We start from the raw sequence: 26,805 nt of genomic DNA on the forward strand, positions 1-26,805 counted from the left end.
TCCCCAAAATAGAAGCAGATGTTTGTAAATGTCCTACTTTGATTAAACACAAAGATAATCGGTCTGCTTTCATGGAGGACTATTTACTGAAATTTCGAGGTTATAGACAATTTTCAGTTAAACAAAGTCTCTAAACGATTACTGTAATTTCTTGTGTATAATACACACCCCCAAAGTTGACGAAACCTTTCTACCTATGTATAATGCATTTTTACAATGCATGATTTTGCTTGTACCGATATGATCAAAACATGAAATATCTGTATTTTGTTACTTTTTTTAAAGCATTATTCTGAAGTTAAGCACTTTATTTAATCAGAATCAGAATCATCTTTATTTGCCAAGTATGTCCAAAAAACACACAAGGAATTTGTTTCCGGTAATTGGAGCCGCTCTAGTACGACAACAGACAGTCAATTGACAGAGAACACTTTGGAGACAGAAAGACATTGACAAAAAAAAAAAAAACAGTCACTGAGCAATTAAGGGTTAATAGTTATCTGGTAATGCTGGTAAAAAAAAAAATTTGACAATTGTGCAAAAAGATGCAGAGTCCTCTAGCACGTAGAGCAGTTCGAATGACTAATATTGCAATAGTCCGGCGCAATGACCATTGTGCAAAGGGCGCCGAGACTTCAAGCGAGTAGTGCGATAATCTGGGACAATGTCGATTGTGCAAATGTTGCAGATACTCCTCAGTCAGTGTGCAAGTGGTGCAGATGCTACTCTGGCATAAGTGGCCAGTATTGGTCAACGACACGTAATACTTTTATTTACTTGCTCTTATTTTGAAATTCACAGCCCTAATTTATTTAGTAAAGTATAAAACACACAGTTGTGCTCATGTTTGATTACCCGGGCAGTATTTGTAAGATGGGTACAATTCTTGAAAGAAAACATGAAGGACCAGTCGAAACGCGTTTAATTTTATTTGAATGGGATTCAAATTAAACGTATTTCAGAAAAGCATTATCATTAAACAAAAGATAACCATAAAGAAATTAATGATGGTTGTTGTTCAGTCATCAGTTGTATTTAAAAAAATTAAAATAAATAAATAAAAAATAATTGGAATGGTCATACTGGAATGAAAGTGTACGCGACACCTTTTTTATAACCACTAGGTGGCGGTGGCATATTAGAATGAAAGTGGGTCCAGGTCCCAATATTTTGGGAGCCGACTGTAGACAAACAATGCAGATGCTGCATAAAGAAACATCGGACCGGTTGCCGCACAAAACGTTTCAGACACGTCGGTGCCGAACTGATGTCTGCTTGTTGTTCAAGCGCTCTATAAATAAAGTTGAGTTGAGCCGACAAAAGTCCACTTTTGTCAAAAGGACTTCCAGCTAAAGTTAAGAAAAGAGCGAGCCAGCTAATCAGGAAGTGACGGCGCCACCGCGGCCCAAAACAAGAAGGAGAAATGGGACCATTATCTCCCCTCGAGCGCGTTCATCTTCTTATCTTCATCTTCCAAACTTTCCAGGCCGATAAACAACGAACAAGAAATGCCGCTCTTGCGACATCCGCAGCACAAACATGGATGCCAGCCAACGTTGTATTTATGAGCACGCGCTAACAGACACGTCGAGTGGATGTCGGCGCCTTTTCTCGTAAACGCGCATCACTTCTTGAAATCCCCTTTGCACACTTTTATTGGTGTCAGGACTTGTTTCGATTTGATGGTTTTTATATTTGATTTATTACCGGTTAGACTGGTTAGCACATCCGCCTCACAGTTCAGAGGTCGTGGGTTGAAATCCGGGCTCTGGCCTCCCTGTGTGGAGTTTGCACGTTCTCCGCCGTGCCTGCGGGTTCTCCGGGTAAACCTTCCAGAAAGGTGCACGCTGGGTTCAATTGTCCGTAGGTGTGAATGTGTTTGTTTATATGCGCCAGCCAGTTCAGGGCGTACACCGCCGCTCGCTCAAAAGTCCGCTGGGAGAGGCGCCGGCGCTCCTTGAAGCACCGGTGTCAAACTGGTGGCCTCGGGGGCCAGATGTGGCCCGGCGCATCATTTTTCGTGGCCCGCAAAAGTGTGTCGATTTCATGCTTCTTGCTAAGTTAACAAAAGTGCAAATTGTCTCCACTTAACAACATTAAGATAAAGAAAGCATTGTTTGTTACCAATACCTTTTTAAAATATGTTGAATAATATTGTAGTTGACAAGCATTTTTTTTAATGGCTTCTGATTTCAAAAATAATTCATCAATTTGTTGCATATGTGTAATTTTATGAGGCGATAATTAATTTACCGGTATGGGTTCACACGCGTAACGGCCCTCCGAGGGAAACCATAACTACGATGCGGCCCACGACAAAATGGAGTTTTTTAAAGCGACCCTAGTGGGGATAAGCAAGTACAGGAAATGGATGGATGGATATGACTTTGTCTTTTTCCAGTTTCAGTCTTCGGTGAGCTAACATGTTTTGGAATGTGGGAGGAAGTACCCTGAGAAAACCCGTACTTGCGTGGGTTTTCTTCAGGTACTCCGGCAAACACGCAAACAATGGCGGCCGGCCAGCAGAGGGCGCTAGGGCGCCGCTCTGCCGCTCACCTTGAATAAGACAAAAATGAAGTCATGAAAAGGAAATTGATTATTAAAAAAATGTCCAAATGTATTTCTTTTTAGTTTGAGATAAAACGGTACATAGTATATTTACTAATTAATTAGAGATGAGTACAAATGTTTTGTTATCTCTGTTGCCTCATTTTATGACGTAACTCGTCAGCCTTTGACTCTCGTTAGTAAGTTTGACATGCGCCGCGCGGTCGCTCCTCCTGCGCTACAAACATATTCAATTCCGCCGTCACATCTGGCTATTGCTGATTGGCTTGTTGAAGTGCCTTCATGCAGATTTGATTGGATTGCATGCTCTGTTGACCCGTGCGTCAATCGAGGGTCGGTTGCTCGCCGGCTATCGGCTGTGTGTGCGTTGGTTCGTGCGTGCGTGCGTGTTGGGTGGCGCCCTCTCCCGTCACGTCGCAACTTCTCTTGTCGAAGGTCCTACATTTGAAATCTTTCCAAAACTGTGAGTCCACCTCACAAGGCTTGCGTCCCAGAACGTTCCGTTAGCTCGTCGTCGCGGTTGGTCAGGTTTTGGTGTGTCGGCGCTTTTTTTCTCACGTTGCAGAATGTGATTTCCGTTGAATTGACCAGCCCCGCAACGTTTACGACAATTGTCTGGGTATTATCGATTGATTACTTCTAGCTGTCTGTACAATGTCTTTATCTCGAGATATCAGTGTGACTTTTGTGTGTGAAGCATATAAGGAATTTCCTGTATGTATTTTTAACCATTTTTTTTTTTTTTTTTACTTCAACTAACTACATTTGAACAGATATCCTTACTTTCTGCCACTTAACTGTCAAAACCAGAGGCGGGAAGTCACAAAGTCGTTACTGTACCGAAGTCGACTTTTCAGGGGTGTGTACTTTACTTGAGTGTTTATTTTTCTGACGACTTTTTACTTTTGAAACACAAATATCTACTTTCTACTCCTTACGTTTAAAAAACGAAATGGTTACTTTTAATACCGTCTAACGTTAGCGACGTCAAAAGCAGAACGCCGAAAAACCGGAGTTAGGCGAGTGGAGCGCATTGATCAGACGTCATGGATACTTTGAGCCGTGCGCCTACAGTGACGCGAAGCTAACGGGGCAAATTGTCGCCACGTTCCATGTTTGTGGACGGCACGGTCGGAAAAAACAAAATAAGAAGAAAAAATAAAGAATAAATTGCGCTGCGTAGGCGTCGGGCAATCACTCCGAAGTGGGAATAACCTTTCCCAAATATCCAAATATTCAAAAGTGCCGCAATGCTTTGGGTGAACCGCGTTGGTTTTTTAGAAAGCTAGCTTGTTGAAGTCTAGCTCGCTGGCAATAATTATGTCGCGTTTGAGCCAACACACAATTTATTTTGCCCGCTGCCAGAAGTCCAAATAAATGCTGGCCTTTCCATTTAAGCCGACCGGTTTTTATTTTGGTTTGTTTTGTCCATTTGAACGCATGCCAATCGCCTGGAGAGACACCAAAATCTCACTGTATGTATATTATTATTGGGTTGAAAAATGTCAGTTTACTTCCAATTCCAATGACGTTGTTCTAAGTTCTAAATTCTAAGTTCACGATTATTTGCTCAAAACAATCAAGTGGATCAGTTTGAACATGAAATATCTTGTCTTTGTAGTGTATTCAATGAAATATCGGTCGAACATGATTTGCAAATCATTGTCTGCTGTTTTTAGTCGTGTTTAACACAACGTCCCAACTTGGTTGGAATTGGGGTCTATTATGTGCACTCTTGAACTTTGACTTAAGGAAAGGACTGGCTTTTTGTACGTTGACTTTGAGCAGAGTTGTTTTTTGGGACGAGTGTCACGACTTTTACTGAAGTAGCGAATAGCAGCACTCGGGACAACTGGTCAACCTCGGCGGACGGTGCAAAAAGAGTTTCATCTGTGAAGATGAACGTCGCGCTGAACCGTTAGCGTACTCGCCTCACAAGAATGCAAATTTCATAATTTTTCCTGTTTTGGCTCCATCAGATAGTTGCACTGGGGGGAAACAAAGTCATTTGAATGTACTTAATTCGAACATGTGCGTCGGTTGCACATGATTAATACTGTATGCGGTAACTGATGTATGTTATTGTATCATTTCCCAGGAAAAGAGGTGAAAATTAAAAATCTCTCTTTACCACATTTGAATGATTTTGAACTGATTTCCATGATCAAATTAAGGATTTTTTTTCCATGTGTATTAGGTGAGCTTCAAAATGTGTCAGGAAGGGTAGGACTTTTTTTTTTTCATAATGTGAATGCCACGTAAGAAGCTAGTTCAAGTTTGGTATCTGTAAAAAGTTTATGTATATACTAGGGGTGAATCGGTTTTGGGTTGGGCACGGGGCGCTCTTGTTTTTTTGTCCCGTGCCTTGACTCCCACCCGAGCAGTCGACGAGGCCGGCCGGACGCGCCGCTTGCCTCGTGCTCCTCCGGCGACGCAGCTGCCAACCGTCTTGCAGCGGAGCGCGTCCTGCCTCACGAGCGGGATTCAAAAGCCGTACGGCTCTCCCCTGCGCTGCACATTTCCTTGCTTGTTCGCGCACTATCGGTTGTGCGAAGATTGGCTACGCCCGCCGGGACCTTAAAGAGACTGGCGACCGGCACCAGAAACGAGATGAGCACTCTGACGCAAGATCTCTGGTGCATAAAACGGACTTCTAACGTGTTCATTTTATGCACCAGCGAATTACAACTTGCTGGAATCGCAATGTTCTTACAAAAAATGTCCGACTGATTTCAAAACTCGAGCTTTATTTAGGACAGTAAAGATTAGATCTGTGTTTTCCAGTGTGTCGTCAATCTTTGCCAACTGTGGGCATGTGAAGTCCTTTGAGACTCTTTTGTGATTAAGGGCGAAACAAATAAACTTGACTTTATCAGCGTTTTACGGCCTTTGTTGAGCCAACGCAACTGTTTGACATTTAAAAATGTCAAACAGTTCACCACCAAACAAAAATATCATAAAAAGCATGAATACTAAAAATAATGATCAAATGTACTTGCGTGAAATCTGGGCTTGTTTAGTTGAACCCAGCTGATATACTGGAAAGAAGCAATGACTTGCTGCCGGCAAAGATAGATGAACAAAGATATAGTTCTCATTCATAAAAAGTTATCCAAATAATAATAATACTAAATATACAAGACATAATTGATTTTCTTAAAAGTCAACGTAATACCCAACCGAACTCAACTGAAAACCATCACCACAAAACCAAGATAGGAACCGCAGCGTGACTGTAGATTTTGTCCATCTCCAATATATATTACAAATCCTTCTGGGCGGGCGGTCTCTCCTTGGAGCTCGGGTTCTCTGCCAGAGGCCTGGGAGCTTGAGGGTTCTGCGCAGGATCTTATCTTTTCCCGGTATTGCGCTCTTCCGGATGGAGCTAGATGTCGGATGTTGTTCCCGGTATCTGCCGGAGCCCGCCTCCCAGTGCTCCGATCGCGACAGGCGCCGCTATTTCCTTCACCATCCGCATTTGCTCTCGTTCTTCCTTCAGTCCTTGGCATTTGTCCTGCTTTTCATGTTACTTTTTCCAGATGTTGCGTTCACTCGGGATTGCTCCATCAATCACCACCGCTGTCTTCTGATCTTTGTCCACCGCCACTAGTTTGTGGGCGAGAAAACAATGGTTTCTATACATGGTGTATAGGTGTGTAACGATTCATTCATTACATCAATGTATCGACTTTTATTGATAAAGACATCGGCCTGACTGGTGGATAGCTGATGAGAAGGCGCCGAGTGAGAAAATTATTCATATGGCTGTGTGTTTGTGTGTGTGTGTGTGTGAGACTCGCCTCGATGCACGTTGAAGCCTATCAAGCTCGCTAGCTTAGCTTAGCTCGCTAGCCACTGAGATACGCTTTTGTGATCAACACATGACTCGGCAGAGATCAAGTGTGAGTGTAAAGTCTTGCGAATGTGATTGTGTGAAAATTTGAAAGCATTGCGAAATGCGCGTGCAAGTGCGGCTGTCAAAGAAATATTTGTAGCTTTTGAAAGAACGACAGCAGCGTACAAGGAGGGGGGAGCTTTGTGGGACAAAAGAGGCCCCACCGTAGCCACCATAGACTGAAGGGTGGCCACATGGCCAACCCCCACGTGTGTCATTAATAATCCTGCAAATATTTTTCAGTCGAATTACGACCAGTTGTTATCGTCCTTAATCTCCTTTGCCCTTGGGCTTGTCCCTTTAGGGGTCGCCACAGCGCGTCATCCTTTCCCATGCAAGCCTATCTCCTGCATCCTCCTCTCGAGAACCAACTGCCCTCATGTCTTCCCTCACGACATCCATGAGGCTCTCTTGCCTGGCAGCTCCATCCTCATCATCCTTCTACCAATATACTCACTATTTCTCCTCTGGACATGTCCAAACCATCCAAGTCTGCTCTCTCTAACTTTGTCTCCAAAACGTCGAACCTCAGCTGTCCCTCTAATGAGCTCATTTCTAATTTGATCCAACCTGGTCACTCCAAGAGCGAACCTCAACATCTTCATTTCCGCCACCTCCAGCTCTGCTTCCTGTTGTCCCTTCAGTGCCACTGTCTCGAATCCGTCCATCATGGCCGGCCTCACCACTGTCTTCTAAACTTTACCCTTCATCCGAGCAGAGACTCTTCTGTCACATAACACACCTGACACCTTCCTCCACCCGTTCCTTCACTTCCTGACCACACTCACCATTGCTCTGGACGGTTGACCCCAAGTATTTCAAGTCCTCCACCCTCGCTATCTCTTCTCCCTGTAGCCTCACTCTTCCCCCACCACCCCTCTCATTCATGCACATATCTTTTGTCTTACTTCGGCTAATCTTCATTCTTCTGCTTTCCAGTGCATGCCTCCATCTTTCTAACTGTTCCTCCACCTGCTCCCTGCTTTCACTGCAGATCACAATGTCATCTGCAAACATCATGGTCCACAGGGATTCCAGTCTAACCTCATCTGTCAGCCTATCCATCACCACTGCAAACAGAAAGGGGCTCAGTGCTGATCCCTGATGCAGTCCCACCTCCACCTTAAATTCGTCTGTCACACCTACAGCACACCTCACCGCTGTTCTGCTGCCCTCGTACATGTCCTGTACTATTCTAACATACTTCTCTGCCACTCCAGACTTCTGCATGCAGTACCACAGTTCCTCTCTGGGTACTCTGTCATAGGCTTTCTCTAGATCTACAAAGACACAATGTAGCTCCTTCTGACCTTCTCTGTACTATGCCATCAACATCCTCAAGGCAAATAATGCATCTGTGGTACTCTTTCTAGGCTTGAAACCATACTGTTGCTCGCAAATACTCACTTCTGTTCTCAGTCTAGCCTCCACTACTCTTTCCCATAACTTCATTGTGTGGCTCATCCACTTTATTCCTCTATAGTTCCCACAGCTCTGCACATCACCCTCTTTCTTAAAAATGGGCACCAGCACACTTTTCCTCCAGTCCTCACGCATCTTCTCACGCGCTAGAATTCTACTGAACAAGCTCCCACTTCTCCTAGATGCTTCAGACCTCCCCAGGAATGTCATCAGGACCAACTGCCTTTCCATTTTTCATCCTCTTTAATGCCTTTCTAACTGCCCCCTTACTAATCATTGCCACTTCCTGGTCCACCACACTTGCCTCTTGTACGCTCCCTTCCCTCTCATTTTCCTCATTCATCAACTCCTCAAAGTATTCTTTCCATTTAGCTAGCACACTGCTGGCACCAGTCAACATATTTCCATCTCTATCCTTAATCACCCTAACCTGCTGCACATCCTTCCCATCTCTATCCCTCTGTCTGGCCAATCTGTATAGATCCTTTTCTCCTTCTTTAGTGTCCAACCTGGCATACATGTCATCATATGCCTCTTGTTTGGCCTTTGCCACCTCTACCTTCGCCTTACGTCACATCTCAATGTATTCCTTTTGCCTCTCCTCAGTCCTCTGTGTCCCACTTCTTCTTAGCTAACCTTTTTCTTTGTATGATTTCCTGTACTGTGAGGTGCCACCACCAAGTCTCCTCTCCTTTCCTGCCAGAAGATACACCAAGTACTCTCCTGCCTGCCTCTGTGATCACCTTGGCTGTAGTGTTCCAATCTTCTGGAAACTCCTCCCGTCCACCGAGAGCCTGTCTCACCTCTTCCCGAAAAGCTGCACAACACTCGTCCTGTCTCAGCTTCCACCACATGGTTCTCTTCTCTGCCTTTGTCTTTCTAATCTTCCTCCCCACCACCACAGTCATCTTACACACCGCCATCTTATGCTGTCTAGCCACACTCTCCCCTACCACTACCTTAAAGTCGGTAACCTCCTTCAGATGACATCGTCTGCACAAGATGTAATCCACCTGCGTGCTTCTACCGCCGCTCTTGTAGGTCACCTATGTTCCTGTCTCTTCTGGAAAAAAGTGTTCACTACAGCCATTTACATCCTTTTTGCAAAGTCTACCACCATCTGTCCCTCAAGTTCCTTTCCTGGATGCCGTACTTACCCATCACTTCTTCATCACCCCTGTTTCCTTCACCAACATGTCCATTACAATCTGCACCCATCACGACTCTCTCTCTGTCTGCGATGCTCAGAACTACTTCGTTTTAGCTCCTTCCAGAATTTCTCTCTGACCTCTAGGTCACATCCTACCTGTGGGGCATAGCCACTAATCACATTCTACATAACACTCTCAATTTCAAGTTTCAGCCTCATCTCTGGATCTGACACTCTTTTCACCTCCAAGACATTCTTAGCTAATTCTTCTTTTAAAATTACCGCGACTCCATTTCTCTTCCCATCTACACCGTGGTAAAATAATTTAAACCCTGCCTCTAAACTTCTAGGCTTACTGCCTTTCCACTTGGACTCCGGGACACACAATATATCAACCTTTCTCCTAAACATCATGTCAACCAACTCCCGAGATTTTCCTGTCATAGTCCCAACATTCAAAGTCCCCACATTCAGTTCTAAGCTCTGTGCTTTCCTCTTCTCTTTCTGCCGAAGAACCCGCTTTCCACCTCTTCTTCTTCGACTTTGACCCACAGTAGCTGAAATTCCACCGGCGCCCTGCAGGTTGACGGTGCCGGTGGCGGACGTTTTTAACCCGGGTCATGACCGATCCGGTATGGAATCCTTTGGATGAACGCTCATATTTGTTTGGCAAAGTTTTAAGCCGGATGCCCTTCCTGACGCAACCATTTATCCGGGCTTGGGACCGACCTACAGTTTGCACTGGCTTGCGCTTCCCCCCCCGTAGGCCTGCAGCACGTACGGCTTCGCTTCTTTGTGCATGCTGAGGGACGTGTTCAAGTCATCAATAAGTGGAATCCCACTGTCACCATTCACAACCTTCCTCTGGAGGATGGAGCGGTTTGCAGCTCCAGTAGTTAATGAGGATCTTCTGTTCTGGCGGTCGGCGGTTGGCTCATCATTGCAGGCGATGGCGAGCGGGAACTTGGAATTTTGCGGAAAGCTGTTCAGCGCTTGAGGGCTTTCCAGCTACCCGCCCGGGGCTTGAAGAAAGATTCTGTAAGATCCTGGTCTTCATATCAGCCAGGTGCCTCATCAGCAAAAGAAAAAGACAGATCTATGAAGGTGTCGGACAAGTACCGCAGGTGGCGCTTAAAGGCTTTCAAGGCTTCGTTGTTGATTTATACATATGGATAGGAGGCGACCTGCAAGTCGTTCCTTGGTGCTTTGTAAGGGGGAGCAACTTCATGCTGGGAGCGAGAGTCAAATCACGTAACTTTGGGCAAGCCGTTTCGCTCATGGGAGCTTTGCCCTCTGACCTTTCTTCAGAAGAACATACTTGATATGAATTTTTAGTAGTGATGCCCGTTAACAACACAGGGAAAAAATGACACCACCGTTATCGGTCCGATACCGAAAAAAAACGGACCGATAACATGAGCGTCGATGTTTGCACTGGCTTGGGCCAGTCGTCGCTATTTTCACTCCAATTATTCGCCTAAAACAGCAAAAATGGTCAAGATCTGCAGTAAATTAGCATACGATCACCAGCTCTGGCCGAAATGACTCGCCTCCGGTGACTTTGAGCTCGTAAGTACGACGCTCGCGCCCCTTCGGAGAGCGGCGGACTCGCCTAGCGGCTCAAGCCGACGCGGGAGCGAGCTGGCCGCGTGCGGAAGCGCCGTTGTCGCGGTGGGCTAACGGCTAAGGTGACCAGCGCTAGCTAGCCCTTGCAGAACACCGCTCCTACACATCTTCCTTTGCAACGTTGGCTCACTGGATAGTCAATTAGATCATCTACAAATGGAAAGTTGCTCTTACATTGCTGCCTAACCAAACGATCCTTAAAGAGAAGATGTCTCACTCTGACAATTTTACCCCAAACGTTTTCACAGTTTGCACTGTGAAACAAACATTTCTATCAGCAAAACGTAACATATTAACCTCATGAAAGATGACATGACAATTGTATTGGTTGCACCGTAACAAAATCTCAATTAGATTCTACTTGAATTTCTCCTTGTATGATTTCCTGTACTAGCATTATTTTATTCTTCTTATTATATTACATTGCATGTTGAATACGATATGATATTAGTATAATACTGTTTTCATTTTATTTTCTATGAATACAAAGGGGCGGCATGGCGGTTGACTGGTTAGCACATCTGCTTCACAGTTCTGAGGACCCGAGGGTCAATCCCCGGCCCCGCCTGTGTGGAGTTTGCATGTTCTTGCGGTGCCTGCGTGGGTTTTCCCCGGGCATTCCGGTTTCCTCCCACATCCCAAAAACATGCAGGCTAGCTTGATTGAAGACTCGAAATTGCCCGTAGGTGTGAATGTGAGTGCCAATGGTTGTTTGCTTCTATGTGCCCTGCGATTGGCTGGCGACCAGTTCAGGGTGTACCCCGCCTCTCTTATGGAAATAAATAAACTTTTCCATGATATTCACATTTTTTGGAAAGGGTGTATATATTTATACGCATGTATGTGCGTGCGTTTCTAATAATGTCGACTGGGAGGCATCAGCTCGTCTGGCAGTTTTGTCCCCAAAACTTTGCAAAAGTTAATGCGCTGAAGAAAATCTCCTTTTTTTTTTTTCCCCCCTCAAGCGGCCGCAAAAAAATCTGGAAACCATCAGCTGATTTGCTGATTTGCTGATTTGGATCCATGTAAGATGGCGTAGCGACCCATCGGCTTGACTGAGTGGCGAGCGGTCACATAGATCTTGATCTCTTTTACGTCCATGTTTTTTTATCCAATTACATTTGAAACATTACATTCTTCTTCTAAATAGTTGGGCAATTAGTGAAGTTCAATACTTTTACTTGGATTAGTTTTATTTTAAATTATAATTACTTATTCAAATACATTTGTTTACATGCTTTTTCTAGGTAATGATGAATGAATTCGTTTTGCTTGAATTCATTTTACTTTGGTTATTTTGATTAGTTTTAGTATTATTTGTTCCTTTTTAATTATGCATTTCTTTACTTTTCTTTATTTATTCAAATATATTTGATGACATGCTTCTTTTAATAGGATTAGTTTTTGGATTATTTTGATTACTTTTATTATTTATTTTTCAAAATAAATGTCTTTATTTGAATAAATTTGTTGACACGCATCTTCTAAATAGGTCATGCCTTAATTAGTTTAACTTTTAATAAAACGTTGCTATTTTAATGAATTTTATTTGATTTCCTTTTAAAGAAATACATTTGTTTACATTTATTCATTCATGCATTTTCAATATAGTTTTGTTCACTTATTTATTGAATTTATGGTACTTTATACTGTACTGTATATTGTACTCTATTGACTTTCATTAGGTAATTAATTAATTCCTATAAATGAACCACCGGAAATAGCAAAAATTTGCAAATAATCGACGCCCATTATAATTACCATTTAAAAAAAAATACAAATAAAAGAATAAGCGAGGATCGGATACAACAAAAACAAAAACGTGAATAAGTGGGTGTTTCTGCGGGGGGAAAAACGGGACTAGGTTTTCAAATAAAAAAGTAACATGAAGAAGATCAGTTCAAAATTCCCGATGTGGAGTCCCTCTATTTATTATATGCCTGTGTGTGGGTGGTCAACAGTAGGGCGTTGTTGTTGTTGTCGTCGTCGTCGTCGTTGTCGTTGCGCGGTGTGGTTAGCGAGACGACCGTCCTGCATACCAATCAGTCGTTCCCTCGTCTTGTGGCACAACAACTGGTTACCGTCGAACGAGGCCACCTTTGGGGGGGAGAGAGATGTCCGACATAGACGGCGTCTTTTACACTTCTTTCAAACCAGAATGTGGACCTTGTTGTCCTCAAAGGCAGGTCCCTACTTCTTGAGATGCAAATGAGCCGCTGATTCTGGACCTGGCTGCTTCTATACAGTGTATAGGTTGGAGCAGAAAGGCCAGATGTTTTGTGTTTTGAAATCTTTACATGGTGGTTTTTTTTTTTTTTTTTTTTCCAAACTGAGGTACTAAGCTAAAGTCTTTTTGAAGGCTGGCGTGCTTAAGTAATATACTTGAAAGGTGTTTTTGAAGGATGAGGCACTAAGCCAATGTGTGTTTTTTTGGGGTAGATATTATTATAAAGCAGATTTCATATTTGTACGGTACAAATTCCAGTTGTAAATAAAATATCTGCTCTGTTTTGTATTAGAATGAATGAATGAACTACAGTATACGAAACGTCAAAAACAAAACAACAACAACTACCCAGCTGCCTGTCTGTCCCAATGAAGAAGTGAGACAATAAATACACGCTTGCCTTATTTCGTTAAACACTGAACGTGAAGCGTATTCTTTCCAGATGAGGTGTGTTTGTAAGGAAGGTCCTTAAACCAGAGTCCTCGGAGGCGGTGTGTCTTTTCTTCTTGCGGTGTGCCAGAAAGCAATTTCTTTGCAGTCACAAAGCAGTCAGATACGAAAGATTCAGATTGACAATATCGTCAGACATTCCCAGAATAATTGCCAAAGGTTCGGGTTTCAGCTGTAGTTGAAGGATTTCAGACATTATTTCCAGATTTCTCTCCGGTATCGCTGAACCTTCGGGCACAAAACAAAACTAGTGTGGCTGAGAGTGTTTTCTGACAAGGGACCTTTCTTATCGCAGGGTGGGTGTTGCGCCATCTTGCTTTAGAAACGCGAAGGCGGTGCCTTAAATTGAGCGAAACAGTGCTTTGCATCGTGAAAGCATTTCTGAACGTTCTCCAACCCGTCCCATTGTTTAACAGTGATGATGATGATGCCCAATTGCTCCTCTCGTCTGGATTTTATGAACACAGACTTAACCGGATCAATTCACATCAAATCGGCATCGATACGAGAGACGAAGGTCTCGGAATTTGGATCAAATCTAAGGCATTTATCAAGATGGGAGGGAGCAAAAGCCTCCTAGTGATGCAGGTGCCTTCTCGCATAATCCCTTATCTGTAAATACCTGAAGATTATGTTTCTTGGATCTGCCTATATTGTTCACAATTGGTGAATAGCAGTTTGAAATGTTTAGTCTAAGTTTGTTTGCTTGAAGGACGGGTTTCCTGCAAGTGGAGTATGATCCGATTTGTTTGAAAATACTGTAGGGATAGTATTACGGATTATAACATTGTCATTTTTTCAATTGGCAGAGGAAAGGTTGACATGTTTTGGGACACATTTCACACTTTTACCAAACCGATAAATCGTAAATCGGATGTGCGAGGTCCAGTAGTATGCCAAAAAAGTCTGGGAATGCCAATACTCCTTTTTTAGGCTCGCTCAAGTGGAATTTGGCAATTGTACGCACTTTGTGATGCCATGAGACTGGAATGATGATAGTTGAACTCTTTGAAAAAAAGATTTGGGTTCTGAAATAAATAGAGAATTTGGAGAGGGAAAAAAAAAAATCCTTTTAACAGCATTAAGCCCACCGAGTAGCGAAATAGGAAGCGTGTCCCAGAAATGTATGTCGGACTGCAGTTGGGATCCGAAAGGCGGGAAGTTGACCTTATATAGAGAGGTGTAACATTTTGTTATCTGAAATCCTGGATATGTGAATTGATCCTGGGCTACGCTGAAGATTGTTTTGGTACCAGGAGGAGTTGATGACGTCTACAAGCAAAGGTTCACCCTTATTTACGTCTATCAGATATCCAGAGAACCAACCCAATAGATTTCTTTGGCGAAAGGGAGCACGCGTGGTAGTTTCTGCTTGAGTGATATTCAGCAACACGTTATCTGCACACAACAACGTTTTCCTTGATGTTTTCTCCGATTCAAAGCCAAAAATCAAACGCGTCGTATTGGATGATTTCAGTGATGCCTTCAGCGAGTGGCTCAATCGCCAGATCTCAAATCAAAGGAGACAGTTCCTCGAAACAGATTCATATGTGGAGATCCTATTTGGTACGGAAGAACACCAGAGCAGGATTGGCATAAAGCAATTTTCTTATCGAAATAAAATCGTCGCCAAGCTTACACCTGTGTAGAATTCTGAAAGACGGCCATTCGATTTGGTCCAATGCCTTCTCAGCATCTTATATTTGCTAAATCCTCATCTGCTCTATTTTGGAACAAATTATTTTAAACTGTCATCTGCAATGACAAAATTTGTTTCTCCTGGGTGTATATATATATATATATATATATATATATATATATGGGTGCACCAGACGTGTCAGAAACGGGTTTAATCTATTCGATATAATTTGAGTAAATTACACAGCAAGGTTTAATAAAGAAATAGGTCAATAAGAGCCCTTTAGCATCCTTAGCCTTTTTATGTATGACGGGAATAACTGCGTCTTTAAGCGTTGAGGAGAGGACTTGTTCAATAAGCGCTTGAGCGAACGCATGGGAATATTCTCATCGATCAAGGTCGTCTCATTCTCAGGACATTGAATCGATCGCGGCAAGCGGGCCGCTTTGGTCGTCTTATAAGATGTTTCGCCTCTCATCTGAGCAGCGATCGATTCGATGCCCAGCGAAAGATTGTGAGACTATTTGGTTTGATTTTTCAAACTAAATTCGCTCGGAATGCCGTCTGGCCCCAGAGCTTTATTCTTTCTCATTGAAGCGATTGCATTTTTGACATTACCTCACCTTCCTCTAAGTGAGGGAACATACACTTATTTCAAATTCTGTCATCACTTTATAGTCTGTCTCATTTTTGGAAATGTCCAAGTTCTGATAGCACTGGAAATATCGACTGTTAATGTCTGTAGGATCAGCGAGAACCTGACCACGAGTGGATTTCGTTTTACATATTGTGCGATAATTTTCTCCTTGCTAAAAGCTGAAGCGTTTTTTTTTTCATTGAACTTGTAATAGTTCTGTTTTGTGTGATACAATGCTTTCCAGATTTTTTCAGACTTTATATCATTACATTCATACTTGAATGAGATTGTTTTATATAATTCATTGGATGGAGCTTTGGCATTCTCCTTACTTTTTTCTGTCTAGTTCTTCAAGTTTGGCTTCATTTCTTTCTTTCTTTTCCTGGCTGACTCAAATTAAATAACTCCAGATCCAGATCCAAAAACATGCGTGGTAGGTTGATTGAAGACTCTAAATTGCCCGTAGATGTGAATGTGAGTGCGAATGGTTGTTTGTTTGTATGTGCCCTGCGATTGGCTGGCAACCAGTTCAGGGTGTACCCCGCCTCCTGCCCGGTGACAGCTGGGATGGGCTCCAGCACGCCCGCGACCCGCGTGAGGAGAAGCGGCTCAGAAAATGGATGGATGGAATTAATAAGTAACCACGATGACCTGCTAAGCTAACAATTTTTTTTGAAGGCTAATGTTAATAGCTAATAGCTTGCTAAGTTAACATGTTTTTAAGGGTTTGTATTTATGATCAGTCAGATGCTTATTTTTGAAGTATGATGTGTTTCGTTTGCATTTATTTGTATCACTCTGAAAGTAATGTTTGTTTTTTAAACCTGATATGCTAAGATAACGTGTTTATTTTTGGCTCAGTTGGTAGAGGGGGGTCATCGAGTGACTTACTTTTGAATCCTGGCTCCCACTGTCCGCTGTCGAAGTGTCCTCGGGCAAGACCCTGAACCTTAAATTGCCTCCAGGTTGGCATTGTAAATGAAAAACTGTTCTCAATCGCCTTACCTGGTCACCAAAGAATAAACAATTGTGTGTATTTGCAAGCTAATGTGGTAAATTCATATACCCTAAGGTATTTTTTAAGAGTAACATGCTAAGCTAATAGGTTTTGAAGCTATTTTGTAAAGCTAATGTGCTAAACTGACTGCGATTGGCTGGCGACCAGTTCAGGGTGTACCCCGCCTCTCGCCCGAAAATCGCTGGGATAGGCTCCAGCACACCCACGCCCCGTGTGAGGATAAGCGGTAAAGCAAATGGATGGATGGATGGATGAGATGCCGAGCAACATGTTTTGACAGGGTGTTTAAAGGCTAGTGTGCTAAGGTATGTGTTTTGAATGCATTTAGAAGGCTAATGTGTTACACAAATGTGCTTTTAAGGTTGAATTGTTAAATTGTTGTTTTGAAGGCTAATGTCCTAAAATATTGTTTTTGAGGTATTTTTGAAGGGTAATATGCCAAGCTAATTTTGAAAGGCTGATGTGTTTTGACGGTTGGATGGCATGCTAAGATAAGTTGTTTTTTGTGTGTTGTGTTCCGTTTAGGCGGCGAGTGCGTGGACTCGGGGGGCGCGGTTTGCCGCTGTCGTCCGGGCTTCGCGGGCCCTCGCTGCGAGACCAATGTGGACGACTGCGCCAGCAACCCGTGCCGCAACGCCGGCACTTGCGCGGACGGAGTGGCCGACTTCAAGTGCACGTGCACGCTGGGCTTTGCGGGCAAGGACTGCTCGTTGCGCGCCAGCCCCTGCGACCGCTTCCCGTGCCACAACGGCGGCCACTGCTTCGCCCACTTCTCCGGGCCCGTGTGCCAGTGCCCGCTGGGATTCATGGGGGCGCGCTGCGAGTACGGCGTCGAGCCCGAGTCGGCCACGCCGTCTGCGCGGCCTCCCCGGGACCCCTTCCCCGCCGCGCTGGCTGCCGCCTGTGTGTTGGGCACGGTGACGTTGAGCCTCCTGGTGGCCGCCGCCGTCTTCGTCCTGCGGCAACTGCGGCGGGGCAACGAGTTGGCGGCCATGTCGACGTCTGTCAAGAACGACCTGGAGGCCGTCAACAACCGACCGGCGGCCAAGGAGAGCTTCCTCCTGCCCGGGGGACACGTCAAAATGTCCAATAAGGACGCGGCGCTGGGTGGGGGCGGAGCCGGCCGCGGGGCTATCTTCAAAAACAAAATGGCGACCGACTGCAACCTGACCAAGGAGCAACACAAGTTTGACAGGTAACAAATACTTTGAGATTTTATTTTAGCTCCCAAAAATATAACCATCCTCATCACTTTATTCTGGAAAAAAATAGGATTTCTCATCTTGAAACATCCATCCGTCCATTTTCTGAGCCGCTTCTCCTCACGCGGGTCCCGGGCGTGCCGGAGCCTATCCCAGCTATCATCGGGCAGGAGGCAGGGGTACACCCTCAACTGCTTGCCAGGCAATCACAGGGCACATAGAAACAAACAACCATCCGCACTCACATTCACACCTACGGGCAATTTAGAGTTGTCAATCAACCTAGCATGCATGTTTTTGGGATGCGGGAGGAAAGCGGAGTGCCCGGAGAAAAGCCATGCAGGCACGGGGAGAAACTCCACACAGGCGGGGTCGGGGATTGAACCCAGGTCCTCAGAACTGTGAGGCAGATGTGCAAACCAGTTTGCTACCGTGCCGCCCCAAAAAACAACCTTTTTCCTTAAAAAAAACAACAACAAAAAAAAAAACGTTTTGGGTTTTTTGTCAAACCCAAATAAGAATTTATTTGTCAAAAAATTCATTCGCATAAGATTACAAGATTTTATTGACTTTTTTCTAAAGAATATGAATTTTTGGTTAAATAAATGAATAAATAAAACTTTTGAAACCTTGGTCCGGTTAGAGCGTCTGCCTCACAGTTGCGAGGTTGCGGGTTCAAATCCGACCCCGCCTGTGTGGAGTTTGCATGTTCTCCCCGTGTCTGTGTGGGTTTTCTCCGGGTACTCCCGTTTCCTCCCACATCCCGAAAACATGCATGGTAGGTTGATTGAAGACTCTAAATTGCCCGTAGGTGTGAACGTGAGTGCGGATGATTGTTTGTTTGTATGTGCCCTGCGATTGGCTGGCGACCGGTTCAGGGTGTACCCCGCCTCCTGCCCGCTGATAGCTGGGATAGGCTTCAGCACGCCCGCAACCCGCGTGAGGAGAAGCGGCTCAGAAAATGGATGGATGGATGGAAACCTTGGTCTTTCAAAGGTATGACTTTTGAATATTACGAAAATATTATTCATATTGAATTTACTTATGTGGTAGACTTTGAGTCTATTCTTTGAGTATTTTAAAGAAAATCATTAATTTGTAAAAAAAAATAAAAAATAAAAAGTTCTAAAAAAAAAAAAAATCACTTTTTTCCTCAAAGAAATATGACTAACTTTATATATTATTTTTACCTTCAGTGATTTATATTTTGGACAAATATGATGTCATTCTTGTCAGATTTCAATCTCAGAAACAAAACATTTTTGTCAAAAAACACGACAAAGGTTTTTATCTGGAAATATATAAAGTTATTATTACACTACTTTACCCTGTAAGATTTAAAATGTTTTTCTTTTTTTTTCATTTCTCTTTCTAAAGAGTACGATCAATACTATTTATAATATATTGAAAAAACAAAACTATATGAAATAATTTCCCTCAGAAATATGACTTTCATATAAGCAAAAATTTTATTTAAGAAATATGTCAAAAAAAAATGTGTTTTGTTTTGAAGATTACAACTTTTTTTAATCATTTAAAAATGACATTTTAGCGCTAAAATGTATGACTTTTTTTGGGGGGGGGCAGGCAATAAATTGTAAAAATATAATTCAACAACTTTACTCTTACCAGTGTACTTTTTTCCCCAAATATTTTTCCAGAAAAAAAATTTTCTTGTAAAGCTGTGACTTTTAAAAATAAATATAAAACATAAAATATAAAAAATAAAACATTTTATTTTGAAAAACAGATTCTCCAAAGATTCTTCCATCCATCCATTTTCTTCCACTTATCGGAGGTCGGGTCGCGAGGGCAGCAGACTTCCCTCTCCCCAGCCACTTCATCCAGCTCTTCGGGGGCATACAGAGGTGTTCCCGGGCCAGCTTGTCCTCGGTCGTTCCTGGGGTCTCCTCCCAGTGGGACGTGCCCGGTACACCTGACCAGATGCCCCAGCCACCTCATCTGGCTCCTCTCGATGCGGAGGAGCAGCGGCTCTACTCTGAGCTCCTCCCGGATGACCGAGCTTCTCCCTCTATCTCGAAGGGAGAGCCCGGACACCCCGCGCAGGAAACTCATTCCGGCCGCTTGTATCCGGGATCTCGTTCTTTCGGTCACGACCCGCAGCTCACAGGGTAGGAGCGTAGAATCCCGAGACAGACAGATACAAAGTCCGCATCACTGCAGAAGCCGCACCGATCCGCCTGTCGATCTCCCGTTCTATTCTTCCCTCGCTCGTGAACAAGACCCCGAGATACTTGAACTCCTCCACTCGGGGCAGGATCTCATCCCCGACCTGGAGAGGGCACGCTGCCTTTTTCCGATTGAGGACCACGGTCTCAGATTTGGAGGTGCCGATTCTCATCCCAGCCGCTTCACACTCGGCTGCGAACCGCTCCGGTGAGAGTTGGAGATCACGGCTTGATGAAGCCAACAGAACCACATCAGCTGCAAAAAGCAGATATGCAATACTGAGGCCACCAAACCGGACCCCCTCTATGCCTCGGCTGCGCTTTGAAATTCTGTCCATAAAAGTTACGAACAGAATCTGTGACAAAGGGGAGCCTTGGCGGAGTCCAACCATCACCGGAAACGAGTCAGACTTACTGCCGGATATGCGGACCAAACTCTGACTCCGGTCGTACAGGGACCGAACAGCCCGTATCAGGGGGTTCGGTACCCCGTACCCCCGAAGCATTCCCCACTGGACCCCCCGAGGGACACGGTCGAACGCCTTCTCCAAGTCCACAAAACACACGTACACTGGTTGGGCGAACTCCCATGCACCCTCGATTATCCTGCCAAGGGTGTAGAGCTGGTCTACTGTTCCACGGCCAGGACGAAAACCACACTGCTCCTCCTGAAAACGAGATTTGATTTCCCGACGGAGCCTCCTCTCCAGCACCCCTGAATAGAGCTTACCGGGGAGGCTGAGGGGTGTGATCCCCCTGTAGATGGAACACACCTCCTTTTTAAAAAGGGGGACCACCACCCCAGTCTGCCAATCCAGAGGCACTGTCCCCGATGTCCACGTGATGTTGCAGAGGCGTGTCAACCAGGACAGTCCCACAACATCCAGAGCCTTTAGGAACTCCGGGCGAATCTCATCCACCCTCGGGGCCCTGCCACCGAGGAGCTTTGTAACCACCTCGGTGACCTCGACCCCAGAGATAGGAGAGCCCGCCTCAGAGAACCCAGACTCCGCTTCCTCATGGGAAGGCGTGTCGGTGGAATTGAGGTCTTTGAAATGTTTGGCCCACCCACTCATGACCTCTCAAGTCGAGGGCAGCAGCATCCCATCCCCACTATACGCGGTGTTGACGGTGCACTGACTGTGCTGACAGTGACACCGACCACCTTACGGCCACAACTCTGGTTGGCCGCCTCTACAGTGGAGGCACTGAAGATGGTCCAATCGGACCCCTGTCTCCCCCGGGATGTTGGCGAAGTTCTCCCGGAGGTGGGAGTTGAAGCTCCTTCTGACAGAGGACTCTACCAGACATTCCCAGCAGACCCTCACAATACGTTTGCATCTGCCAGACCAGACCTGCATCTTCTACCACCATCGGAGCCAAAACTCCACCAGGCGGTGATCGGTCGACACCTCCACCCCTCTCTTCACCTGAGTGTCCGAGACATGTGGCTGCGGCCTCGGCTGTCCTGGTGCCAAGTGCACATATGGACACCCTTATGTTTGAACATGGTGTTCGATATGGACAATCCGTGATGAGCACAGAAGTCCAATAACAGAACACAGCCTGGGTTCTGATCAGGGGGGCCGTTCTTCCCAATCACACCCCTCCAGGTCTCACTGTCATTGCCCACGTGAGCATTGAAGTCCCCCAGCAGAACGAGAGAGTCCCCAGCAGGAGCGCTCTCCAGCACCCCGTCTAAGGACTCCTAAAAGGCGGGTACTCTGAACTGCTGTTCGGTACATAGGCCCAAACAACAGTCAGGACCCGTCCCCCCACCCGAAGGCGGAGGGAGGTTACCCTCTCGTCCACCGGGGTAAACCCCAACGTACAGGCGCCGAGCCGGGGGGCAGTCAGTACGCCCACACCTGCTGAGGGCAACTCCAGATTGGAAAAGAGTCCAACCCCTCTTGTAAGACTGGTACCGGAGTCCAAGCTGTGCGTTGATGTCAGCCTGAAATGTCCAGTCGGAATTTCTCGACCTCACACACCAGTTCGGGCTCCTTCCCTGCCAGTGACCTTCCACGCCCCGAGAGCCACTTTCTGTTGCCGGGGATCGGACCGCCGAGGTCTCGGCTTTCAGCCGTCACCCGCTCACGCTCCACCCGACCCCATAGGCCCCTCCCACAGGTGCTCAGCCCAAGAGAACTTTTTTTTCCTTGAAAAAATAAAACTTAACCCTTGTAAGAAGAGACTGCACAAATATATTCCCCAAATAATTGACAGCGGTCCATTTGTAAAATCTTGTGGTTTTGAAAGGAGTCGGCGTTGTGAGGTCAAACTCTTTGTGTGTCCGTCTTTCCGTTAGACTGAAGTGCGACTCGTCCACGCCAGCTCGTTCGGTGAGTTCGGTTCAAGATGTCCGCTATCAACCCGTCTTCGTCGTCCCCGAGCAGCTGGAACGCTGCGTCTTCGCCACTGAGGTACGCGCACGCTCACGAAACACGCACACAAACGGCACGACTCGTAATCGGATTGCTTCGAGGTAGAAAGATAAAAAGTCACATTTGGGGTGGAAAAAAAAATGTCTACTCAGGAAAACTCGAGTTCTTTTGGGTTGAGGACACTTTTCTTTGCGCTTGTAGTTTTGTCGAAAAATAAAGTAAGCTTTTGTCAAGGTTGAGTCATCGCTTTGGAGCAATACAGTAAAGCCGCTAAAAAGCGCCATTCGCGTTTGGCGGTCCCGCTACATCAATGATTCGACTTGTTACGCAATTTCTTTGTAATAACTCTTTGTATGATGTTGTTGTGTTACCCGTGGCTCTCGCTGTCTCTCAATATGTTCTACGGGTTGAAATGGGGTTTGCAATGTTTTAAAAGTGCGCTGAAAGACCTGCGAAAAAAAGAAATGCTATAAAAACGTGGCTAGGGTGTATTTAATATTTCATATTGTGGATTTTCACGGGTCTGGAATGTAACGGCAGCGATGGAGGTGAGCCTTACTGGAATATTTTCTTTCCTCTCAAGAACAATCATACAAATGTTTTTGGTTAAATATAAAGTCATAGTTTTAGATTTCTTTGTAAAAATCACGACTGGTTAGCAGATCTGCCTCCCAGTTCTGAGGTCCGGGGTTCGATCCCCGGCCCCGCCTGCGTGGAGTTTGCACTGCGCTTTCCTCCCACATCCCAAAAACATGCACGCTAGGTTGATTGACAACTCGAAATTGCCCGTAGGTGTGAATGTGAGTGCGGATGGTTGTTTGTTTGTATGTGCCCTGCGATTGGATGGCGACCGGTTCAGGGTGGACCCCGCCCCCCCCCCCCGCCCGAAGATGCTGGGATAGGCGCCAGCACGCCCGCGACCCGCGGAACGGAAAATGGATGGATGGATGTAAAATCATGAAAATAGCTGAGTTTTTTTTTTTTTTCAAGATGAAAGTTGCATATTTTGTTGAGGAAAGTTTGAACTTTGCACACACGCACGCACGCACACACATGATGTAACTAACCGTCCATTTATTTCTCTTTTTTTCCTCTGCAGGTTTGATCTCCAGTCTCCAGAGTTTCCCGCGACTGAAATCAACTTTATTTCTTTTCTTTTTTTTTTTTTTTTTTTCCATTTTCAAATGTTTTTATTTATCGCTGCTGCTCAGCAGACACAAAAAGGGGATGTGTTGTTTTTTTTTTTTTTTTTTCATATCTATTTTCTCCCTGGAAAGAGAAAAAGCAGCAGAGGAAGAAAGCAAAGATGGACTGTTTGGCATCATTTGCACTTTTTTTTCATCACCGTATTTGGCCGACGACGGCGATGATGGGAACGTGCGCGAACGAGGACGAGGCCTTCGACCTCATCGTCGCTCGCCGGCGACCAGTCGGACGAACGAGCACGCGAACGGACAACCGGGCAAACAAGTGCCGACGCGTTTGGGACTGCTTTCGTTCCGCTTTGCCTTCATCATCTTCATCGTCTCTCGTCGTCATCATCTTCGTCGTGTTTTGATACCAAAAAAAATGTGCGTCGTGTCTTTTTGTGTGTGTTAATTTAAGACCATACAAATGTGTACAGTTTTATTTAATTTGTACATAAACGTCTTCATATTTTTATATTTAACAAACGCAATCAAGAAATATATTTTCCTAAATAAATGACCAAATCAAACTTGGCTCATCTTTGTGCGTGCGTGTGTGCGTGTGTGTGTGTGTGTTTGCATCTTTGACTTTGACTTCCTGTTGAAAAGTTTTTCAACATTTGAAAAGTTGCACTTCATCCTCCCTTGCGTGGCCATTTTGGTAAACGGCGCGTCCGTCGACCGCCGCATTCTTCTGAAGGCTTCGCGTGTGTGCGGGAACGTGGGTGTGCGCGCGGGAACGTGGGTGTGCGCGCGTGCGTGTGCGTGTACAAGAACTCAAGTTGTGACTTCCTGGAGTTGGCAGGTCACGCCGACGTTCCTGGAATTGTACTGCGTGTGTGTTTGCGTGTGCAGCCGCGTGTTTGTGTGTCTGTATTTCTGCATAAACTTAAGTTGCTTACTTTGGGCGTAACAAAGGTCACATGACCATTTTTGGTAAAAAAAAATAAAATAAAATCAAATCTTTGTGTGTGCGCGTGTGTGTGTGTGTTACATTCCACTTGAATCTTCATTTGTGTGTGTGTGTGTGTGTGTGCGTGCGTGTTTCATTTATTGTACATGTTTGTACTTCCTGCAGGCAAATGGTCACATGACTATTTTAGGTCAATTGGACATGATTTAATTGTGTGTTAATCGTTTGTTCGAAAGCGGCTTTGGCTTCGCCGCCACTCTTCCCGCGTGAACTTTTCTTTCGTTTTACTTTCTCTTCTTATTGTTCCTCATGAGCCACACACGCGCGCGCCCGCACGCACACGCAGCGTGTGAGAACGGGAAGGTTGCGGTTGGGAATGACGACATGATGGACGTCTCACGCGTGAAGAGGAGGAAGTGCACATAAAAGGAGAACACACACACTCACACACACACCTGTCGTCACTTCGTCACCCTCTGTGACCTTTGACCTACAGCCAAACCTTTCCCAGCTCATCGACTGACAGTCAACTGTGTGTGTGTGTGCGTGTGTGTGTGTGTTTTATGTATGTGATTTATGATTATGTTACATGTTGTGTGTGTGTGACAGAGAGAGTTTATGTGTGTTTTATGTTTGTGAAAGTTGAATGTGTGTGTGAGACTGCTTACGTGTTTTAAATGTGTGCTTATGCGTGTGTTAGGAAAAGTTAAAGTGGCCAAAAATATAAGTTCAACACACCGCAGAAAAGATTCTCGCTCATGAGCCGAACAGTAAATTGGCGGCTGCCGAAAGTGGCGAAGTGTGTGAAAGTGGGCTAGAAAATGCTCAAGAATGGAGACGTTTTCTGAGATTCCGGATGCCGCGGGCGTGTCGCCGGCTGCTGTGAAAATGCCGCCTCCGGCTGTCAATCAAATACTTCTTCTATGGCGGACGCCTGCGAGGGAGGAGCCTAACACAGCGCGCGCCACACGCGGCAGTCATTCGTGGTTTCTGTGGAAATTCTAAATTTGTTTTCGTTAAGATTCAGATTTGTCCATCCATTTTCTACCGCTTATCCGAGGTCGGGTCGAGGGGGGGGCAGCCTCAGCAGGGACGCCCAGACTTCCCTCTCCCCAGCCACTTCCCTCCAGCTCTTCCGGGGGGATCCCGATGCGTTCCCAGGCAAGCCGAAGGACGTAGTCTCTCCGGCGTGTCCCGGGCCGTCCCCGGGGTCTCCTCCCGGTGGGACATTTCCCGGAACACCTCACCGGGGAGGCGTCCGGGAGGCATCCGAATCAGATGCCCCAGCCGCCTCATCTGGCTCCTCTCGATGCGGAGGAGCAGCGGCTCTACTCTGAGCCCCTCCCGGATCACCAAGCTTCTGCGGAGGAAACTCATTTTGGCCGCTCGCATCCGGGATCTCGTTCTTTCGGTCACGACCTGCAGCTCATGACCATAGGTGAGGGTAGGAACGGAGATCCACCGGTAAATCGAGAGCTTCGCCTTTCGGCTTAGCTCCTTCTTCACCACAACGGACCGATACAAAGTCTGCATCACTGCAGACGCCGCACCGATCCGCCTGTCAATATCCCATTCCGTTCTTCCCTCACTCGTGGACAAGACCCCGAGATACTTGAACTCCTCCACTTGGGGCAGGATCTCATCCCCGACCCGGAGAGGGCACGCCACCCTTTTCTGACTGGGGACCACGGTCTTAGATTTGGAGGTGCCAATTCTCATCCCAGCCGCTTCACACTCGGCTGCGAAGCGCTCCGGTGAGAGTTGGAGATCACGGCTTGATGAAGCCAACAGAACCACATCATCTGCAAAAAGCAGAGATGCAATACTGAGGCCACCAAACCGGACCCCCCTCTACGCCTCGGCTGCGCCTAGAAATTCTGTCCATAAAAGTTATGAACAGAATCGGTGACAAAGGGCAGCCTTGGCGGAGTCCGACTTACTGCTGGCAATGTAAACCAAACTCTGACTCCGGTCATACAGGGAGCGAACAGCCCGCATCAGGGGGTTCGGTACCCCGTACTCCCGAAGCACCCCCCACAGGACTCCCCGAGGGACACGGTCAATCGCCTTCTCCAAGTCCACAAAACACATGTAGACTGGTAGACTCCCATGCACCCACGAGGACCCTGCCGAGGGTGTAAAGCTGGTCCACTGTTCCACGGCCTGGACGAAAACCACACTGCTCCTCCTGAATCTGAGGTTTGACTTCCCGACGGACCCTCCTCTCCAGTACCCCTGAATAGATCTTACCAGGGAGGCTGAGGAGTGTGATCCCCCTGTAGATGGAACACACCTCCG

General features: G+C 45.7%; 1 protein-coding gene across 1 annotated transcript in view; it reads left to right on the forward strand.

Moving 5' to 3' along the window:
• dlc (deltaC) overlaps positions 1-24,124 on the forward strand; it is a 49,040-nt gene extending 24,916 nt beyond the window's left edge. The window contains exons 8-10 of the mRNA XM_061781655.1: positions 17,158-17,827; positions 22,332-22,446; positions 23,507-24,124. Of these exons, the coding sequence (XP_061637639.1) occupies positions 17,158-17,827; positions 22,332-22,446; positions 23,507-23,512 (791 nt within the window). The 3' untranslated portion in view covers positions 23,513-24,124. The remainder of the gene's footprint in view (positions 1-17,157; positions 17,828-22,331; positions 22,447-23,506) is intronic.
• The last annotated feature ends 2,681 nt before the right edge of the window (positions 24,125-26,805 follow it).

Source organism: Phyllopteryx taeniolatus, chromosome 8, assembly GCF_024500385.1.
Source record: "Phyllopteryx taeniolatus isolate TA_2022b chromosome 8, UOR_Ptae_1.2, whole genome shotgun sequence".
Taxonomy (NCBI): Eukaryota; Metazoa; Chordata; class Actinopteri; order Syngnathiformes; family Syngnathidae; genus Phyllopteryx; species Phyllopteryx taeniolatus.